Below are 20,568 nucleotides of genomic sequence, written 5' to 3'. Positions count from 1 at the left end.
ATAGGTAGACAGACAAGCAGACAGGCAAACAAACAAAACAGAACACGACGGGAAAGGTCAGATTTGAGGGGTAATGAAGAGAGGTGGACGAGCAAGACGATGAGGAAGAGGAGGAGGAGAAGCAAGAGGAAGAGGAAGAGGAAGTGTTCTAGAAGGGGAGGGGACTGGAGGGTCTAAAACGGGCCAGGCGGAAAAGTCAAAGTGGCGGGCCTATGTAAGGTAGGGTAAAGTGAATCGGGGCGTGATCTTGAAGAGAAGGAGACGACGGTACATACAATTTTGGAATTAGAAGGCGGGGAAGAAATGGGAGACTGGAGAGGGAGACGGACGTGTTCCAAGTGATCGAGAAAGAACGGGCAGGTCGAGTTGATGGCCGCGAATCTGCAAAAAAGCTGGAAAGCATACGCAATCCCGCTTGCCGGCGTCCCGTGCTGGAGGCTCGGCGTTCTGGGGAGGGGCATTGGTGCCGGGGCTGTGGTGGGGCAGGCAGGGCAGACTCGCAGACTCAATGGAAGGGAAGGGAAGGGGGGAAAGGGAAGGATGTTAGGGTGGTACGGGCTGACTGTGGACGGTCACGCATACATGATGATTCGAAGACGAAGAGAGGGCCTCAAATCACTCACTACCTAGAGATGAGGCGCATGGCAGCTGTCCACATGCAAGATCCATCAGGTCGAACTACCTTACCTTACTGACGAGTGAGGTGATTACTGGTGCGAGGCCAAGGTCAGAAGAGGGACGGACACCTGCCAACTGGCCAGATCATCTCACCTCGGGTGCTGGCGAGTGAACGTGCCATGGTGAAATAAGCTTAAATGGGGATACACCTCAACCACCAGCTCCATCTCAGATGGTTGTCATGCCGCCCGGCCCGATGGTGTAGAGGACTTTCCCGTTACCTCAAGTGTGTGTGAGTGTGTGTGGTGTGTGGGAGAGCCCGGAGTTGTAAGGAATAAGTGTCATTCAGATAGGTAAGTACGGAGTACTCTCAATTACGTGTATACGTACCCCTCTAACGCATGGTCCGACGTTCATTCCTGGTCCTGAATCCTGTCAAAACTTACTCAATACGGCAAGTATCCGTAAGGTACGGAGTATACCGTATCCCACACCTCTCAGGCTCCATTCCGAGGCAGCACTTGTCTGATGATCAAGCTGAAGCCTTAGGGATGCGCAGTGCGGTCGGTGGGCGATTGCAATGATTGGGGAGACGAAGAAAAAAGAAAGAAAAAAGAAGGAGGCTCCAGGCTGAAATTTAAAGTGTGCAGGACTACGCAGGACCCCTTTCTATGGCTCCGGTCGCGATCTGTATCTGGATCGTATCACGTACCCGGTCCCGAGACGAAGAAAAGACCCCTTGGGGCCATTTAGTGGATACAGGGGACATAACTAAGTACCTACTCCGTAGTGCACCACGCATGTCATCACCCACACAAAGACAGAGGCAGGTAAGCTAAGTCAAACTACCTTAGCAATAACGGTATTGAAGATACGAATTATCCGTACGCTAAGCGCGTATGTGGCCGAGCTGTCCCGCGCTAGAGCCCTCGTGGGTGTTTTCTTCTGACGGGATTTGCGCGGACCTGCCCGTCTCTTTCTCTGAGATCTAAAACGTTCAGTGTTCAATGTTGTCTGTGATTGCAATGGGTATTCTTTCCCATCCTATCTGCTTTTCTCAATCAATAGCTCGCAACCCCCCCCCCCCTAGCCCCCGGTGCGGCGTTGGCTTAGTAAATCCACCCGATAGCCACAGAACCAGGAACATCAGGCGAACGTGGCGGGGCCACGAAACCGAGCTGGGCACAGACTAGACTGACTTGACTGACAATGACTCTGATGGGTGGCTCTGACGATTGATGAACTGACTGAATGGCAAATTGCTGAAAGAAGTCGAGAGATGACGAAAGAAGACAGAATAATACGTACGGAAATATGGAACCAGTACGGTATCGGGAGAGAGGCAGACAGCCCTGGCGTATCCGTACCTTCCCCGGTGCCTGGTATCCGTAAGGTACCTTACTATGTACTCCGTACTCCGTACAGAAGAGTAAAAGGGAAGGAGCAAAAACAGGCATCAGAATCCAAAAGCGAGCAAAGAAATCATTTGGAGCTTGTTCTTGTTCTGTTTTTAGCCCGTATCCCCAGAAATGCAATTTCGCACACATCCACTCAAGAGGCTGACTTTGCAAACCATCGCCTGTTCATCCCGTCTCCCGCACTCCCGCTGGCCTATGGTGTCCTTTTTTTATCCATTCGCAATCTCTCAAGTGCACCGCGAAGCCGTAAACCGCCACAACGCTTGCGCATTGTACCCAAATCTGTCCAATCTGTTTCGTGACGTGATCCAGGCCCCGACTCATACGCACACCGAGCCTTCGGCTTCTTCCAACACCTCCTGTCATCAATAATACACGTACCTTCCCTGCACATCACCGCTCGTGCCATCCCGCGCACCCCCAAAAAGAAGCTGTCTTGTCCGGTCTTCCGTTTGCCGAGAGCTCCCATCTCTTTGCTGTCTGTTCAGTCTTGTTTTTCAAGGCCAGATAGCAGCCTCCCCCTCCTCTTCGTCATCTCCGCGACCTGTCATTTATTGCCCGTCTGCATTCCTTCCCCTCCTCCACCCGAACTGAAGAAGAGAGGTCGAAAGAAAGCCTTACCTTACACACCGCGATAACCACCTCCAGCATAAGTCAACCTACGACCGCAACTACTACCTTGGACATCAGCAAACCACCCATACTCAGCCCAAGCCTCACTGCACATTCGGCGTGCGGCTGAAACCAATTTCTGCATTCTCTTTACTGAGCTCAAGGCCCGATTGGCACTTTGTCCTCCTTCGCCGCAGCCTAACCCACCGGCCACCCAGCCCTACCTCTTGACTAGCGTGCCGACTGCCGCCTGACGTTGAGTCGCGGTTCCGCTCCCCTGCTTGCTTCCAGGTTCCATAACCCATCATTCTCTCTTGGCTTTTACATACAGCTACTGCGGCTCCCCTCTGCTCTCTCTGCCCACAGTAATCCCCCCCACCGTGCCAGCTTCATATACCCCAGGAGCCTCAATCCAGTCTCGCCTCCAAAGACCCTTCTCTTTCTTCTCTTGAACTTTTGCTTGCTCCGAATCCGCACCAATTTTCGCAATGGCGTACAACAGACCCTACAACCCCGATGAACTTCCAAGGTACGTTGCACAACACACCATTCATCTAGCCCATTGTTCATGGTCTAAATACCCAATCTCCTTCTTTACCCCGCCATGCTAACCCCCTCCTAGGTTCGCGGAACCCGAACAGGTACGTTTGCGCCCTCGGCCTCCGGTCACCTGACGACATTTCTACTACATTCATCCCATCGGCACCCGTCACCCCCTGGATCGCGCATCTTGCAGATAAACTAACATTTCCATCATAGAAGGGCGGCGCTGCCCCGGCACCTTCCCAGCAGCCCTCCCAGCAGCATCCTCAGCAACACTCTCAGCCTCGCTACGAAAATAAGCTTCCAGCCGTCCCTCGCGACGAGTACCACCGTCCCGATCCTCGGAACGACCATCGCCGACCCAGCCCCAACATGTACGGCGTCAGCTCTCCTCCTCCGACAGGCAACCCCCGCCCGAACGCCCAGCCCCGGCCACCCCCCAACTCCCGGCCGCCTCCTTCTCCCGCTCCCGATATGAGCGCAGACGGCGCAGATCCGACACTGCTGCCCCTATTCCGAGCGGTCGATAAGGATGGTGAGTGATGCTGCCGACGCCCTTTTGCAACGTCCGCCAACTAATGACTGTCTACAGGCACTGGCCAGCTGTCCGAGCGGGAGCTGTCAACTGCCCTCGTCAACGGTGACTGGACTGCTTTCGACCCTCAGACAGTTCGCATGATGATCCGCATGTTCGATTCCGATCGCAGTGGCACTATCGGATTCGCCGAATTTTGCGGCCTCTGGTCCTTCCTTGCGTCGTGGCGCACTCTGTTTGACCGATTCGACGCCGACCGATCTGGAAACATTTCCCTCGGCGAGTTCACCAACGCCCTCGTTGCTTTCCGTTACCGTCTCAGCCCTGGTTTCGTCGAGCTTCTCTTCCGGACGTACGACAAGCGTGGGGAAGGTGTCATGTCCTTCGATCTCTTCGTCCAGGCTTGCATTTCTCTGAAGCGCATGACGGACGTGTTCAAGAAGTACGATGACGACAGAGACGGTTACATCACCCTCAGCTTCGAGGACTTTTTGACGGAGATTCTCAAGCAGCTCAAGTAGGTCTGGCAAAAAGAGAGTCTAGATGTGGACTACAAGACCCAAGGGCTGGAATGGCCCGAATACACTTTTGGGCCACGTCGCATGGGGTAGCTTTCCACACAGTCAGGCAGGCAATGTTGGACTGCAAAGGAGACGTTGTCTCCATGATTTAAAGCAGAGGGAAAAGAAGAAGACGCGTTGTTCAGGTGGGAATATTAGATACCCCGGGTGAATGGGTGCAGGTAATGGAGAGGTATATCGTCTGGATTTGGCACTCTACTCACAAGGGGTGGAACTCAGGATTGAATGCATGATATAGGAATCATTTGAGGTGGAAATCATGGCAGTAACTCAAGCAAGATATCGGGCATTGCATTGAAGTTTTGATGAGCATCATAATCACCACCCTTTGTCCCACGTGTCGATTCGCTCCTTCATGGTCATCGGCTGCCCTTCCAGGAAGAAGCCTCCTTGGTGGCTGGGCGGATGAATAGTAGCATCGGGCTTGACCATTGTCGAAGAGATCTTCGTGTTTCGCTATTGTACGAGGTCAGTCGTACTTGAGCCGGCAGTCCGTCTCTCGGACTAGATTCGATTCGATCTCTTTCATATGTGTTGGCGTTTCAACATGCCAAGGACGCCAGAAGTTGGAGCCTGACCTAAGAAGCAGAATGGTTCTAGAGCCCTTTGTTTTGTTTTTTTTAAAAGAAAAACTGCCTGGGACAAGACTATTCTAGACTCTGCGCCCCAAAAAGAGAGAACAATTGCCTTGTGTTGAACAACTAACCTCAGCACCTCTTTGGGTAATTATAGGCTTAAACTGAATATGCATTTCTTCGTCTTCTGCTATGCGAATTACTTCCAACACCGCTTTGTGTTATTTTGTCTTTTTTTTGCGCTCTCATACCTATTGACAAAGGCCGAACGGATTCTTGGAAGCTGAGACGGAGAAAGAATCATGTACTAAACGAAAGCTACTTCAGCATGAATTATAACCCCCTCCTTTACGGGCAATGGTAGATGGACCAAAGCGACACCGCGAACTACAAACCCTAATCGTATAAATAACCCATGAGCTCTCTCTGAACTCCGATGTTCTCTTTCAGAAGGATTAAACACGAGGCAAAAAGGTTTGAAGCCGCAGCAGCGGCGGCGATCAGAGATGGAGCCGGTAGCGGTTACTCAACCTTCGTGACGCAGAGCTGCGATGAACGTGTATACATACACTCATACACCCAAGACCAAGTGTTCTTTACTTCTTGGTTTCATCAGACTTCCACGCCTGATCGTCTCCGTATTCACCAACGTCTATCTTTAGTCTTGGTGAGGACCTTAGGTGAAGAGGAGTGAGTTCACGCAGTAGCTTGTGTGCCGAACCCATGCGAGTACGACCGGCGTATAGATTTTGAGGCGTGTTGGCAATCCATCAGCCAGTGGACGTTCGTCTCTAATTACATAGCTTTTATTGGGAGGGGAGGTCTTTGCTCAAGTGGTCGTAGATTATTCCAGTCCCAATTCTCGGTGCCGGTTCTATGACTGTGTCACATGCAACGTGCATCTCTTTGGTAGTGCAGTAGCTGATGGCTTTTAAAAACTTACGTTGTCAGCTATAAATTGTTAAAGAGAGAGCGGGTCTTTAATCATCAGTCGAAAATGTTCAAGTCTTACTAGAGCAAGTTCGTCAGCTATGGTATGAAGTATATTCTTCTAATAGCGGTAGCGTTGCCTGTAGGGATCAGGCTCGCTATGCAGGGTACAGAAGATTCCCGTCCTTTATGTAGCTGATTGAGATTCCCCCCGCAGTCTGTAACATACGTATCCCCTTCGTGTTCCAGTCTGATTGTAATCAGAAAACCTGTATGGGTATTCTTTTCCATCTTGAGATTCTATGTTGATAGACACAAGGCCAGACGTTATAACATGCTCATGTCTCTCAGCTGGTGCTGCTCTAAGAAAATGCCGGCTTCGCAAGCCCAGACCACTGGTTCATGGGTTACAGCTGATATTCTTCGCAGTTTGTATCAGGAAATATGTGCCCCCTTTCTCACATGACAGAAACGCATCAGGTCTTCATCAGCTTGCTGGGAGAAAGGGGTTGCACTGGGCAGGCTCTTCCGAGGGAGGGAGACGGTTTGTCTAATCGTAGGGTACGCCTTCTAAATTTATTGGTCTCTTCGTTGATGTCTTCGTTATGGTATACGTAGTGGTCCACGTAGTCTATAGGAAAGTTGTACGAATTTCACTCGGGGCTTTGTCGTATGATCACTCATTGAGATGGAAATCAAACACACAATAGGGATCATATGAAATAGCGACATGTATTACTCGGTATTGATCCTGTGTCTCTCAGATGGCTACCACTCTTCATTCCTCAAATCGAAAGGCTCTAGTTGGCCCATTCCCCAGTACTGATAGGAAACGCCTCGCCGTCCTGGGCGGGCATACCCCTTAGACGCCTAACCCGAAACCCCGCTGCGCTCCGAACCCCCTTTGATTATCCATCTCCTCCTTATTCGTATCTGATTAATAAGTTGTTCATTATATACCATCACAGGTATCTCCTTTCCAAAGAAAGGGTGGGTATATCTCCTTTTTCGTGTCCCGCTTCGCTGCCTCATATAACAAATGAAAGAAAGTATCCATAGGCCAAACACAAACAGACCCGGGTTTGACCCGGGAGAGGATATATAAAACCCGCAACTCCGCCCCGGTCTCCGCAAATCGGGATCACGCGTGTCCCGTTCTTTTCCATCAGCGCGGCCCATATTTAGCCGTGGTATCAACCGGCGGCAAGCCCCGTCCCCTCGCCCGCCCCTTCAACCCCTTTCCATTCCCAAGCAGACTCTTGGACAACGAAGACGAAGACGAAGGCGGAGGGGAGGAGAGAACTCTCGCGCCGGGCTCAACGTTCCAGACGCCTTCCCTCGTCATGGCGACCTCCTCGCCGACGCCGAGGACAAGAACATCGGTGCTCTTGGACCCCTTGGCCTTGTCCCTCTTGTCCTGGTCGCTAGCCCTCTCGCGATCCAACCTGTCTCCGCGCTTTCTTTCCCCCGAAGAAGAAGAAGAAGAATGATGGGTGACCTGCTTCTCGGTATACTTCTTCGTCCGCAGCATCTTCGTCACCAAACCCCTGACATCCTTGTCCCCGTCGTGCGTGCTGACCCACGCCCTCGCCCCGAGCGCCGCCGCAGTCTCCTGGCCCGCCGGCATGCCCGCCGAGATATTCCCGCCGAGCCACCAGGGATTCGACACGGTATCGAAGCAGTGCAGCAGCGCCGTCAGCGGCAGCGCGGCCTCGGCTTTGAGGTGCGTGTGGGCGTACTTCTCCAGGCAGCGGTACGAGATGCCGTGCGGCGAAAAGATGACCGAGACGGCTCGTCGGTCGCGGGCGTCTGGGGTGATGGACGCGGCGGACCGGACGGAGCGCAGGGACCGGCTGCTGGGCGGTGTCTCGGGCGGCGTCGGCAGGCTGAGGTAGGCGGACGAGTTCTTTGTTTTTTGGTGGTGGTGGTGAGATCCAGATCCCAATCGAAGGGACGAGGCGCTGGCCGTGGTCCGTAGCGAGACTGGTGTTCTTGGGGGCGTCATGAGGTGAGGGAACCGCGGCCACGTCGGTGGCGGGCGGTACGTGATGCCGATGGCGGCGTGCAAGCCCTTAAAGTCCCTCCGCTGTGGGATAAAGGCGACTGTGACCTCACCCGGCTCGCCGCCCGGGAAAAAGGGAGGCACCTTCACCCGGATGACCGTCTGCTTCCCCGTGGCCTGCGGATCTTCCCACCGCGGAATCGCAAAGACCTTATCCTTGTCGAAGTACTTCCAGCTCCGGATCACCTTGGCCGCCGCCGGCTCCGCCAATATCAGCGTCCTGGTGCCGCTGGCCGGGAGCTGGCGGAGCGTTGCCTCATTGCAGTGGTCGCTCTTGTGCTGGCTGATGATGACGAGGTCGGGCTCCGGGAGATGCTGTAGGGAGCACACGCATGGGCACTCCTTGTGTGTTGCGGTTGACAGGATCGAGTGAAATATGGTGGAAGGCCCTGTGATCCATGGGTCCATCAAAATTCTGAACGGTCTTGGAGCAATGCCAGGAAGTGACTCGGGCACAATGGGCTCAAAGGTGAGGAGGAAGGAAGCATCCGCATTGAGCTGCTTCACAGTCAACGCCATAGCTCGGAAAAGGTATATAAGAACGAACAAGAACAAGAACGAATGACACTGCAACTCGGCCAGGTTAATATGAGGGTATTGCTACTGAGCAATGGTCTGCCAGAGGAATCTGAACGCAAAAAAGAAAACAAAGCAGAGAGGTCAATTAGATATGGTCCATGACAGCGGGAATGTCTGGAGGGGAGGGCGCGTCGGGACGCAACTCTGGGGATGCGTAGCCGTGAATGATCGGACGTGGAGAAGGGCCTTTAGGGAAACGCGAGGCGATTTCAGGAAACTTTCCCTTGGCCAGATTAGAAACATGGCCCTTGTAACGCCAATTCGCCAGTCCGCCAACGCAAGCACGGCAAAGCTGGCGAGAGGGTCAGAGCATTGTGGTCGGATCTTGAATAGATCAATAGGCTAAGGGCAAGTTAACGCGAGGTGCTCAGACTTCCGGGGGCCCGGCCGTGGAGGATATGACGACCGCTATGTGTGAACGGCCCGGCTACGGGCTGCGTGGAGAGGTCGCCAAGTTCGGTCAAGGTCGGAGGCTGAAACTCTGGAGGCTGTGCCATTTTTTTGGTCTAGAAACTTGAGGGTGCGTCCCTTGCAGACAATTTCTTCGCTCCGGTCCAGTTCAGGCGAAGCGTCTTTAGGATATACCCACCATTCCGTTTCCTTGACCGATGCCACTGGTCAAAAAGCCATCATCACTCGTCGAAGGCTCGAAGCAGTCGAAGCAGACGAGTTTCTATAGAGCTTCTTGGCAACAAAGGTCCATCTGTAAGGTCTGTGCGCTACACCTCGAGGGGCTGATCAACGAGCACTTGTGACAAGTTTGTTTGGGATCTAGAAGATGGTGGGCTTTGATTGGACGAGGTCGAATTCGGACGACGCAGGGCAAAGGAGATCCGGGATGGTTTTCAAGTCGAATCGAGTTGCCAAATGTTAAGATGGCAGCGGGCCGCCGACTTGGGTGCAAAGACAACGGAGATGCTTCCACTGAGGCCTCATGCAGTGCAGGATTGACAGCTGGCTGTTGCGGCTGGAGCAGTTCCGGCTACCCCTTAGGAGGTGGGAGGCAAGGGATGACTGACCCATCGTCATCCAGACCGCGGGAACAAGAGTTTCTAGCGGTGAGTTGGAAATTTCTACACTGACTATAGCTTGAGGCGAAAGACGTCAGTAGGTTGCCATTCTGCCCTAGAAGTGGATGCAGTCTGTAGAAGCCATGGGCTGGTTCTGGTTTTGGCAGAGGGGGCTCCGGAAGCAGGAAAATCGACCGTTTTCAAGAAGCCGAGTCAGGTACGGTTCACAAAGCGTGATGAGCAGTGGGCCCATGGCTCATCTGTCGTCCACATGATGGAGTCTAGAGGTCATACTACAACGGGGGACGGTAGACCTCGTTCGGAGTTTGACGCTGTCGGGGATATCCTGTCCCTTGAAAACGAGACGCCGTGAGTCGAATAGGAGGTCGGATGTATAGGAAGACAGGTTCAAACTGTGTATCGTGTGCATCGGGATGCTGGCGAGGCACAGTAATCCGATGGAAAGCTTACTGGGTTCATTTGACTTGCAATCGAATGTCATCACCCCTAAAGAAGCTTGGCTTGAAGGACAGTGAAAACGTTGCGGCTTCGAGGTTACGACAGCAGTCGTAAACATAGTCGGTGTCACCGACTAGGCGTACTCTTGATTGACCGCCATGTCTCGGAAGACAGGGAGCGAGGCGGCAGATCAGGAGGCTGATGGACGGTTGGGTGAGGGTACCGTGCTAGTGGTAAGAAAAGTGAATCGAAGAAGAAAAAAATTCCAACATGCATGTGATAAGGACCAAAGGAGTGCTTCTCGAACTTGTCTCGGGTTCTCTCACTCCTCACTAGGTTGCTACCAGTCACCCGCTAGAGAATCTTGAGTCTGTAGCACGACAGAAGGCAAGCTTGAGTGGCTGCTGCTGCGGTCCTGCGGGCCATTTCCGCCGACTTCAAGAAATCTCGGACCCGTGCAAGCTCGCCGTATCCTAAGACTAGCGTAGGTTCGCAATAACCCGTACTAAACGTGTAATTTGGGCGAACAAGTCTTTTGACGGGAATGTTCCCTAAGCAAGTTACCTTACTCGCAAGCAATGGAAGTACTTGTGGGAGTGTACGCGGCGCTGTAGTTGAAAGGACTCTCTCTACTCTGACTGTAGCCTTCGTGAATGCTTCTAGAGGTTGGCGTTCAGAAATTTGCGAACGACCACAGTCATTCAAGAAGCAGCACCAGCTCGACAAGACAGGGGGAGATGAAGCTCCAGGTGATATCCTGTAGGTTTTGCTGGTTCTGGTAAAGTCGCGTGGGATTGCTTTGGAGGAGCTTTATTGTCAAAGCTGTCAGCCCTCGCTTGTGGTTGGTTGGCGGTCTCTTATCAGCGGTTGAGCTCGCGTCCAGGACCTTATCCCCCGCACCCTCCATCCTTTCCTCTCTCTCTCTCTCTCCGGTACCAGCTAGGAGGAGCTGAGCAGGACGGGCGGTGACTGTCACCGAAGTGCCAACAGGCCGCTGGGTGCGGTATCAGCTCGTAATTAGGCCCGTTCGTGACTGACTTTTGCGGCGGCAGAGGGGGGCAGAAAGGCGGGGTTTATTCACCGCTTTCTTCATTTTTCTCTCATCAGCGCCAAGCTCGATCTCGTTGCTCTCGGTGACAGTAGTTGGTCCTCTTTGGGGCCATTTCGGCATTCATGAAACCATTCGAACTGCGGCTAATAAGTGCCTCCTAACCCAGCCTGACCAGGTAGCTCCTACTAGGGTAGGTGCTTGAGCGATGCAGCCGCCAGCAGCATAGGGGGAGGCGTTCGTGTAACGTTCCGTGGGCCATCACGAGATGGTGGCCCCGATTTAGTCCGATTTGAGGGTCCCGACTTGCTGTGTAGGTATGGGTACTTGAAGAGAGAAAAAATGCTGTCTGCATGGCACCCGTGCCTAGGTGAAGCATCAATCGATGGAATGACTCTGTAACCGAGTCCACGGGTGAGTCGAGATTCGTGTCTGTCAAACTCGGGGGCCAATCATTGCTTCTTCCCTGAAGAACATTATTGAAAACAAAGGCCAGAAGAAAGCACGACCCAGGCCAAGCAGTGTGATGTCACTTTAGTGCTTCGAGGGAGTATGGCTGAATCAATACCCGCTTTAGCTGCAAGTGCTGTCTACGGTTCCGAAGTGCCAGCCGCCCAGTCGGTCAGGGTCCAGGGGGGGTGTAAGTTGTAAGTGGCAAAAGAGAAGAATGTGGCAGAGGAGAATATGGTCGCGAGTTGGGAGGTTTGAGGAAAAGGTACAATTGGCTGCGGGCTTGTGAGTCGTTGCTCAGAGCTGGTCGAGAGAGGGCTGACTAGCCAAGAGCGATTGTTTTCCGTCCGGATAACTAAGGTATACTGTTTGACAGCCTGCCATTGGTAATCCTGTCTGACTTATTCAAGTAAGCTGATACATGGCCCCAGGGGAGGTAAAAAGGCCGAGAGAGATGGTAGCGCAAAGGCGGCATCTGAACAAGGCTTTTTGGGCCTCTGGCCGAGGAGCTCTCTCAGGTATTTCTTAAGCAGGCGCCACCTCGGTGAAAAGCCGTGGTTTCGGGATGCAGCTGGCAGCTGATGCTTATTTCCAAAGAGGTTGGTTTGGCGAGGGAAGACGAAAGTGGATCAAGTCAGCCTGCAGGCTTAATTTTTTTCCTTCTGATCTCAACATCGGATTCTGGTGTCGGCCGGCCGGATGGCTTTGGGAGTTGAATTTTTCTCGCCTTTCCTTTGGTTGAACTTTTTTTTTTCGTTGCTGGATAGAATCTGCCGATTGTTGATAGGTCGAGGTGAAGAGGATGCAAGGCGAAGAACAGGAGGGTCCTCGCGCCGAATGTGGGGACCTTCCCTGGCAATTTCAATACGTACCCCCCTTGTCTGCGCAACAGCTTTGCTCATCGCGGCATGGGGCGGAAGGAGAAAAAAAAAGAGCAAAAACATAGGTTCCTATCTACTATGTAGGTACCTGCTCGTACCTGCTCGATGAGGAAGTATTCGTACGTATTTCTGACCTTATCCGTTATGACTTTTTTACCATGTCTGCAGGATCAAAATTCGCTTTCTCTGCCTTGACATCCAAATCCCTGGAAGCTTCGTTGCATCTACACTAGGCATGAAAGGACAAGGTAGCTGTGGATAGGCAGGTTGACGTGCTGAAGAGCTCCCTGGGCCCTGCGTATTCCTTGTGTAATACATAGCGGCAATGGAGCTGCATCGCAGAAGACGACAAAAGAAGGGTGTTACTTACAGAGCAAGAGAGAGGAGGGGGGAAAAATTGATTGTTGCAGATATCCACATCCATCTTAACCTTCACCGTACCGATTACACACCAGGCGTGCTGCATGTTTCCGTACTCCCTACAGATTCTTTGTCTTCTTCTCTTTCTCACTCTTCCCAAGCTCTGTCCTAATCCCCACCCCATCAAGCCCGCCTTCCCTCTCCGCTTGTGGAGCAGACGATTCGCGCCAACGTCCACGGGTCGGGGGGTAAGGTCTCCACCGATGCGTGCTTTGGAGGCGCTGCAGACGCTACAGATGCCACGGACTTGCTGCAGCTCCAGGGTTCACCTTTGCAAGAAAATACTTCCAACTTGTCGAGGCAAGGCAAGGGCCCTGCATGTAGTGTACGGAGTAGGTAGTGTATGATGTGGGCGGTGCCTTGGTGCTTCGGGCTGCCTGATGCCGACCCCTCCGCTGGCCCGTGTCCCCGTTCCCAATGCCCAACGGCAGCCCCGATCATGCTTCTCCTTGTAGAAGGACCGTTCATCGCTTTTATTCCGGAGATTTGGTCTGGGCCTGCTCATCTGGCCACGGCAATGCAATCGCAAAGCGGTAAAATTAGCTCTTGAACTGATCAAACGAAGCAATGAACCAAAAAGTGATACTGTTCATGTTTATGCGCAAAGAGTAGGTAGCTATGCTGGGCTGCGTTGTGCACATTATTCGCCAAGCCAAAAAGCACGACGGAAAAGAGCTCAGAATAGGTAGGTACCGTACCGTATGGATAGTCAAAAGAAAGCCTCGCTTCGCTTAGAGGGTACACGCGCAATGCTATCCGCACTTGCGGGTACAGCGTATCTCTGAAGTCTGTGATTGCCCAGGAAGCTACGAAGACAGAGTGACAGAGTTGAGTACACTACAGTGCTCCGTACACCATCCGGGGCCCCTCCCCGTTAGCTGGGATGTCAACGTGACGACCAGCGGGGATCCAAGCAGCGGGCAGACGTCGACCGAGGTCAGGACCACGTCCGCCCAGTAAGCGGAGGCGAGAATGAACCAGGGGTCCAGCTCCGCTATGCTGCGGGAGGAGGAGGAGTATCTAGGTAGGAGAAGTGAGATGGGCGAATGCAAGCTGCCACCACGCCGCAGCAAGGCAAGGCAAGACGCAAGACATGCGAGCAGACAAGAAGCCATTCGCCTTGGCCTCGGAGCTTGACTCTGTGAAGCATCCTGTTGGCATAGGAGTACTCGAGGACAAAGTAAGGTAGGTGTCCGTATGGAAGGCATGATTGTGCTTCCAAGTTCGGATCATGGAGCGACGACGGGAGTTGGCAACGGTTGAAGGGTGGGGCGAGCAAGGCGAAGAACTCAGAGTAGTCAAGCTTGGGGCCCGTGGTGAGTTGGTGACAGACTTTGCGAGTCACTTCCCTGTTGCCAGCCCTGAGCGTCGTGGGTAAGAAGGTACGACCGGGAAGGAAAAAGGAAAAGAAAGAGGCAGGCACAGGCAAGCTTGCTCAACTTTCAAGAGCTCCCCTGTGATGCGGCAAGGACCTCTTTCCACTGTCAACCACTCGCAAGCTCCGAAAAGAAAGAGCAAAGCAAAGCAGCCCACTTCCTGCCCTGTTCCCACCCCACCCCCCTCCTTCTCTCCTTCCCCTTGCTGTTGCTCTCGCTCTTGCTCTTGCTCTTGCTATTGCTCTTGCTGTTGCTGCTCCTCCTCCCCGCTACCTGCTCCTGCTCCTGCTCGTCCACCACAGGCTGTCAATTGCTTCCCTGTCACACACCCTCCTTCTCAATTCCTCGACCTCATCCTCCCCCTCCTCTTTCCTCCGCCATGCAAGTCCTCCACCCGATTGTCTCGACTCGAATCTTGCCTGGTTCTGCATCCACGCCCCCTGCCTCGTTTTCATCCTCCTGCCCTCCTTTTCCCCTTCTTCTTTCATCCCCTCTTCCCACAGACCCTGGGGTCAACCAAGCCAATCCAATCCACTAGACACACTCGATCCCCCATCGAGTCATTGATCTCTTCCACCAACGCCAACCAATTGTCGGCTCTTGACATCGTCGGCGGGTCGACTTGCCGACCTTTTCCCCTACCTTACAGTACGCATAGGTACGTCTTGTTCCTTCCCCTGCGCTTTTCGACTGAAATGCTCTCCATCCATCCCACTGCTGACCCCCCGAGCTTTGGGGTTACCCTCCTGTCATTGGAAGATGACGCCGTAGCCCGGTGGTACCTTGAATGAGCACCAAGCTGGTGTCGTTATACAGTAGCTCTGCCGAATCTTTCAAGCACCCAAACCCAAGCAACAGCGGAAGCGGCAGCGGTAGCAACAGCAAAAGCAGAAACAGAGACTCGCGGTCCCACGGGCGTCAACTGGTTATGGCTGCCGCCATTCTCGGACAAGTCAGGCACCTCGTGGTGCAATCTTCTTCATCCAACAAAGAGAAGAGGCGGAATGACTGACTCGAGAAGAAACATCTTGTTACTCGTCTCTCGGAGCAATACGTTTAGCCCATCGGACATGTTTCCAGGTTCAACAGCCCAGCCCAATGAGCCCAGTGTCTTGAAAAGCTCGGCCTCGGCGACCAGCCGTGTGTCACTTGCCATGCAACGAGCTGGCGAAGCCGACTAGATCCTTCTGAAGCTGGCGGTGATGAAGCTTCAAAGCCTCTGCTTGGCTGATCACTTACACCATCTCGCGTCACCGTACCGACCGCCGCCGCCGCCCCTCAGAACAGTGCTCGTCTAGCAGCGGCAGATGGTAAAAAATGTTGATCACTCGTAGCTGACAGTCGGGCGACTGGTGACATTGACGCCGTCCGCCACGGGCCCAACCTTGAGGTGGACTTAGGCTCACCTAACCATGCGACGAATACCAAGTCTTACCTCACAGCTTGTCAGCTGTTCACCTCTGTCGCTCCCCAAACTGACTACTTCCTTGCTCCTTGTACCTTGCGGCCACACCCTCGCTCGTCCGTCTCCTTGTTCGCGGCTGATAATATCCCTTTTCATCTGCATCTTTCATCACATCTGCTTCAGGTGTGCTGTATCCGTAGAAGCAAGCCCAGAAGCAGCATAGGCCCAGGCACAGAAAAGGTACGAGCGCGCAACTCAATTATCGTGGCAACACTTTCGGCGTGCGAAGCAAGCAAGGTAGGTAGGTAGCTAGAAGCCTTTCCTACAACATTGGTAGCCGTAGATCGGATTGGAGCTGTATTCGTCGGCGGCTTTTGGATCTTGTCTTGCTTTCGTCGATTCAGCCATTGCTTACCTACCTTACCTAGGTACTCTCTACTGTCCAAGGCTAAGGCAGAGTAAGTACATGAACGAGTGAGAGAAGAACAGGCAAGGTTTTACCAGACTCCGAACCAAGCTCCCTCCTTGCTCACACACCTTGCTATCATCCGTCCGTACTTCTTTTGCCTAGCCGTGTAAGTAGGTACTCATTTGGCTACAGATCATGCTGCGTAATAACTGGCCTTATGTGACTGGGCTGCGACCATGATGTACCTGGGTGAGCAAGGTAAGGCAAGGCAAGGTAGCTTGTCCTGACCTGACCTGACCTGGACCTGCCCTGGGTACCTTCCATGAGATACCCACCAGACCGAGCCACACCCCTACCTAGCCCGTCCAGTACCTCTCTTTTCCCCATTACCGCTACTTACTGCTTTCGGTCAACTTCCCTTCTGCCCCCAAAATCAGGTTCCTTCTCTTCCTCTTCCTCCCCGTCCTTTCCTCCCCCTCCATTACACCTTGTTCTTCGAAACACTCTTTGTAACACGCCTCAAGACGAGAGCTTCCAGAGCTCTAGACTCTTGCTCACCAAATATCGCAGCCTTTTGTCGAACCGTCAAATGCTCAAGCTCCAACATATTCAGTCGCCTTCAATTGACCTCGCTTCGCGATACGCTACGACAGTAACAGCACTTATCGCTCCTCACCCCGCTCAGTATCGATACCAGCCATCAAGCGCATGGTGGGGTCAAGATGCCGCCCAGATCTTCTCTCACGTCTTCTTTTTCAATCACCGACTCCAACAATGAGGTCGTCTGTCCTCTGCGGAATCAGGATGGATCTAGCTGTAGGAAAAGATGCATCGGTGTAAGTCTCATTGTGCTGCCTGCATTGCCGCATTGCTCCCTCACGACGCCCTCTTCGCCACAAGCAGACCAACACTGCCCCCGTCTGCGCTGCTGCACCTCTCTACTTGGACCCAGTGCACAGAGAGAGCTTTGATTACTACAGCGAAAAATCCACTCGACCAAGGGAAAAACGAGAACGCTGCTCTGACACTTGATAAATTCCTTAGGAAAAACGATATCGCTCCATGCAAGAACACATTCGCCGCGCTCATCCAGAACACTACATTTCGAAGCTCCCAGCGACCGAGGAAAGCTTCATGCTCATGATCAACACTCCTCCATCCGAACGTCCAATGCAGCAAAGCGCAACTTCTGTTCCCCAGGGTTCGTCCCTCTCAATCCAGGGCTATCCCCCAAAGATTGACCATCTTCAAGGCTTCAATCACGACCATCACATGTATGATAACAGTAACCCGGGCACGCCTCGAACCATGGACGACCACGCCGTTGGTTCCATGCTCCCCGCTGCCAGTGCTGCTGCGGCGCTGGCTCAGCTCCACGGTCACAAAGTCGAACCCGAATGGGAGGAAATGGTGAGTTAGAACATCCTCCCCTGACTGACTTACAAACTCGAACCACGATTGCTAATCAAATGTGCGCTACTAGGGTTGGCACTCAGACACGGAGGGACGCCGCATTCCAAGGACATCAATTGAGCTGCCTCCGCTGCACTTGACGAATAACGACATTACTAGCGAGCCATTTCCAGCTATGAACTCTAGTCGGCCACGGGATATTCTGCCGTCAATTCTGGCGAATTCGCCCCCCGGTCGCTCTTCAACATTACCCCCAATCCAACGGCCTGCTGTAGGACCTGCCCGACCAAGGAAGCAGTCCGTCACCAAGAGAGGCCGAGAGGCGCACCACAAGAAGCAGAAGTCTCGCGGCTCGGCAGCAGACTGGCTTCGGCGGATCCAAAACGACGAACGGCTTAGACCAGGTAACAATGACCGTAAGGCGTTATCGGCTGAACCTTCTGCAGACTATGGGAAGAGATGGGAAGATCTCATCGATGCCGCCGATCAAGCTGCATCAGCTGCCGGCGACATCGATGAGGATAGGACTCCAGTAAGAAGCTTTCATGCGCTCGCATCTTCACATTCTCTGACCTTTATCCAGATGCCTCAATCACCAGTTTCTATTCACCGGGCTTCTTTGCCGCCATTCCAGCACCACGGATTTCCATCAGCGACAGCTGGAGGGAACTATCAAGCCTCGCCATTGCAGCAGGCCTTGACCCCGCCATCCTACAGCCAGGACACAATTGACCCATTCCCGTCGGTTGAAAGCGGTGAAAGCGGGGAGAACTTCCACATCGAGTCGCGAGGCCTATCGGATTCATCACCAAGTTATTCTTCTCAGAATACCCAGATCTACTGCGCAGCCTGTCAGAGCGTTTCACTTCTCAAGGACTCATATGCCTGCACAGAATGCATCTGCGGTCTGTGCCAGGCGTGTGTCGACGTTCTCATGGCAGAGCAGGGGGCTCGCCGCAAATGCCCCCGTTGCGCAACAATCGGCGGCCGGTTCAAGCCGTTCCAGCTTGACATCCGGTGATTATTATGTCTTGTCAACGACCATCATGCATACGTTACGCACAAATATTGGAGCTCTGAGGCCCACAAATTGCATTTGAAATCACACACGGCGTCTTGGATTGGGCCAATGCGCATATACAGCATCAAAGCTTGGCATAAGGATTCACCGCATCGATAATACCCCCGGCGTTGCAACTTCGCGAGAGCTTAGACAGAGAGCTTTTCACGAGCCGGTTTCTCCACATTCTTTACATTATTATACGGACTAGTGACTCGTGACAGTCCTGGATAGGTGTGGTTCTCTCTTTTTTCTTGATGCTACAGGCAGAGTATGGGATATCAAAACGATTACAGGATTAAGGGTCGGCTTGCACGTCGTTATGATCTTGCTTTTCCTTTCTTTTTTTTCTTTTTTTTTTTTTTTTTTTGGCTTATTGATAATTTGTTCTGGGTGGGTACAGGCAAACTGGTTTTTTAGGAGTACTCCATTGGTTTATAGATGCCAATCATGAATTTAAATCAATCTAAGCTATAACATCAAATTTTTGGATCATGGGTATCATTCAAAACTCGTCTTTGTCACTAATGTATACGACAAGCAAAATTGGATGGGCTCATCATCTTCTCGAGTCCTTCTCCTTTTCTTTCTTCAAGAGCAAATCGCGCATGGCGGCTCTAGCGTTGCGGCTACCGCCCAGCTTCGGACCCTTGAGGACTTCTTCATCGGCCTTGCGAGCCCCGGCGCGAGCCGCCGGCGCTGCCGTCTTCTTCTTTTGTTGGCGCTGGACCATGGCGTCCATGAACTCGCGCCGGAATTCCTCGGCGATGCGGTCGTCTGCGTCGCCGTCGCCTTCGTTTTGGGGTTCCTGTGGTTTTGGTACATCGTAGACGTCGACTAAGGTTTCCGGATTAGCATGTGCTTGTTGGCCCCATTGAAGGAGATGGTGCAAAACTCACGTCTGTTCTCGCGCAGAATCTCCTCGACGAGCTGGTCGCGTTTGATGTCGTCGCTGGTGCGCCTGTTCCTGGGCCGCCAGGGTTTACCGTCCCTGCCGAGGCGGGGTTTCTTGGCTCGCCGGCCGCTGGTATCGTCGTCGACGGATTCGCCTAGGAGGCGGCGGGCTGCCTTTTCCGTCATGGCTTGGTTCCGGGCGCGGACTTCGTCGCCGAGGTCGACTTCCATTAGTTTCCCTTGCATGATGGGGTGGTTTTTGGGGTCTGGAAGTTCGGCTGGTCCGGCGGAGGGTGCTGTTGTTGACGGATTCGTTACGACGGTGGCGGCTTGGTGTTGGGAGGAGGTTGGAAGTTCGGATTGTGGTGGGGGGTTGCGGTTAGAGAGGTGCGATTCTATGTATTCCATCCTTGCTTGATCAGCCTCTGGCGTCGGGATGGAAAGGAAGGATGAGAATTGGAGCTTCCCTGGGGGGGTTATACATACATGTGTTTGTTGACGATTGTAGTCGCTGCTGCGCCGGTCTGCGGCGCGAAGCGCTTTGCGATGAGGGGGTCGTCGTCTGGGGCTTGTGCTGGGACGGAAACCAGTGCGCGCGATGATGATGATAGGCTCATTGGGTCTGTATCGTCTCCTCCGGCGCCGGCGAGGGCGGTTGTGCCTCGCGCAGAGAAGCCTACGCCATTGAGTCGCTTCCGAGCGCGGTGGCGGAGGGCGGAGGGGATGTGTGCTTCGGGGCCCTCGTCGGCGGTGGTTTCCGTGGCTGGTGCAGATGTCGTGGTGTTTCCTGCTGTCGATGTTGATTTCGAGGCTGCGGCGGTGTCGTCGTCATCGGCGGCGGGCGATGCGGCGCGTTGGCGGAGGCCTGCTTTGCGCTTCTTGTTTGCGCGGAAGAGGATCGGGGCCGGGGCCGGAGCCGCGTCTGTGGTTGGGGTTTCGTCGGCGGGTGGCGCCATGCTGGAGTTGAAGTGAGCGCCGGGGCGCGCTGGTACTGGTTGTCTGTGCGCTGGATTTAAAACTCGGCGGGTTGTCCTGGGTGCGACGTTTTTGGACGTTGATTTCGAGGATGTGAAGATAGGTGGATGTGTGTGTTGTGAATCGGAACGTGGACAGAAGGCGCAAATTCGCCTGGGCGATTGAGGCCGCGCCAGGAAACTCCACCTTGCGGGATGCCGAGGATTAGCCTATCGATAATGGACTGGACAAGGGGGGGTCAGGCATGTAAGTGCAACCCACTGGCATGGATGTCATCGGTGTGACGGTGTCAGCGACCCCCACCAGGTTGGTTCC

General features: G+C 53.5%; 6 protein-coding genes across 6 annotated transcripts; 4 read left to right on the top strand and 2 right to left on the bottom strand.

Annotated features, from left to right (window-relative positions):
- Positions 1-3,136: 3,136 nt before the first annotated feature.
- Positions 3,137-4,247, top strand: CPAR01_05211 (uncharacterized protein; the record flags this gene model as incomplete). Its single annotated transcript, XM_060489490.1, has 4 exons — positions 3,137-3,177; positions 3,271-3,289; positions 3,408-3,726; positions 3,784-4,247. 4 exons carry the CDS (start codon positions 3,137-3,139, stop codon positions 4,245-4,247), a joined length of 843 nt encoding a protein of 280 aa, XP_060350956.1.
- A 2,730-nt stretch (positions 4,248-6,977) lies between these two features.
- CPAR01_05210 (uncharacterized protein) lies at positions 6,978-8,393 on the bottom strand (the record flags this gene model as incomplete). Its single annotated transcript, XM_060489489.1, has 1 exon — positions 6,978-8,393. One exon carries the CDS (start codon positions 8,391-8,393, stop codon positions 6,978-6,980), a length of 1,416 nt encoding a protein of 471 aa, XP_060350955.1.
- A 4,745-nt stretch (positions 8,394-13,138) lies between these two features.
- CPAR01_05209 (uncharacterized protein) lies at positions 13,139-13,258 on the top strand (the record flags this gene model as incomplete). Its single annotated transcript, XM_060489488.1, has 1 exon — positions 13,139-13,258. The coding sequence occupies one exon, from the start codon at positions 13,139-13,141 to the stop codon at positions 13,256-13,258; it is 120 nt and encodes a 39-aa protein (XP_060350954.1).
- Positions 13,259-13,693: 435 nt separating this feature from the next.
- On the top strand, positions 13,694-14,664 carry CPAR01_05208 (uncharacterized protein; the record flags this gene model as incomplete). The annotated part of the gene is made up of 3 exons (XM_060489487.1): positions 13,694-13,754; positions 13,792-13,906; positions 14,235-14,664. 3 exons carry the CDS (start codon positions 13,694-13,696, stop codon positions 14,662-14,664), a joined length of 606 nt encoding a protein of 201 aa, XP_060350953.1.
- Positions 14,665-16,633: 1,969 nt separating this feature from the next.
- On the top strand, positions 16,634-18,345 carry CPAR01_05207 (uncharacterized protein; the record flags this gene model as incomplete). The annotated part of the gene is made up of 4 exons (XM_060489486.1): positions 16,634-16,747; positions 16,956-17,321; positions 17,395-17,856; positions 17,908-18,345. 4 exons carry the CDS (start codon positions 16,634-16,636, stop codon positions 18,343-18,345), a joined length of 1,380 nt encoding a protein of 459 aa, XP_060350952.1.
- A 598-nt stretch (positions 18,346-18,943) lies between these two features.
- On the bottom strand, positions 18,944-20,462 carry CPAR01_05206 (uncharacterized protein; the record flags this gene model as incomplete). The annotated part of the gene is made up of 3 exons (XM_060489485.1): positions 18,944-19,221; positions 19,284-19,687; positions 19,765-20,462. Coding segments are annotated over 3 exons (1,380 nt in total), but the record flags the coding sequence as incomplete, so codon positions are not given.
- Positions 20,463-20,568: the final 106 nt, after the last annotated feature.

This window comes from Colletotrichum paranaense, assembly GCF_030867605.1.
Source record: "Colletotrichum paranaense strain IMI 384185 chromosome Unknown Scaffold_4.1, whole genome shotgun sequence".
Taxonomy (NCBI): Eukaryota; Fungi; Ascomycota; class Sordariomycetes; order Glomerellales; family Glomerellaceae; genus Colletotrichum; species Colletotrichum paranaense.
The sequence above is the reverse complement of the archived record's forward strand: the minus strand, read 5'-3'. Positions and strand labels throughout refer to the sequence as shown.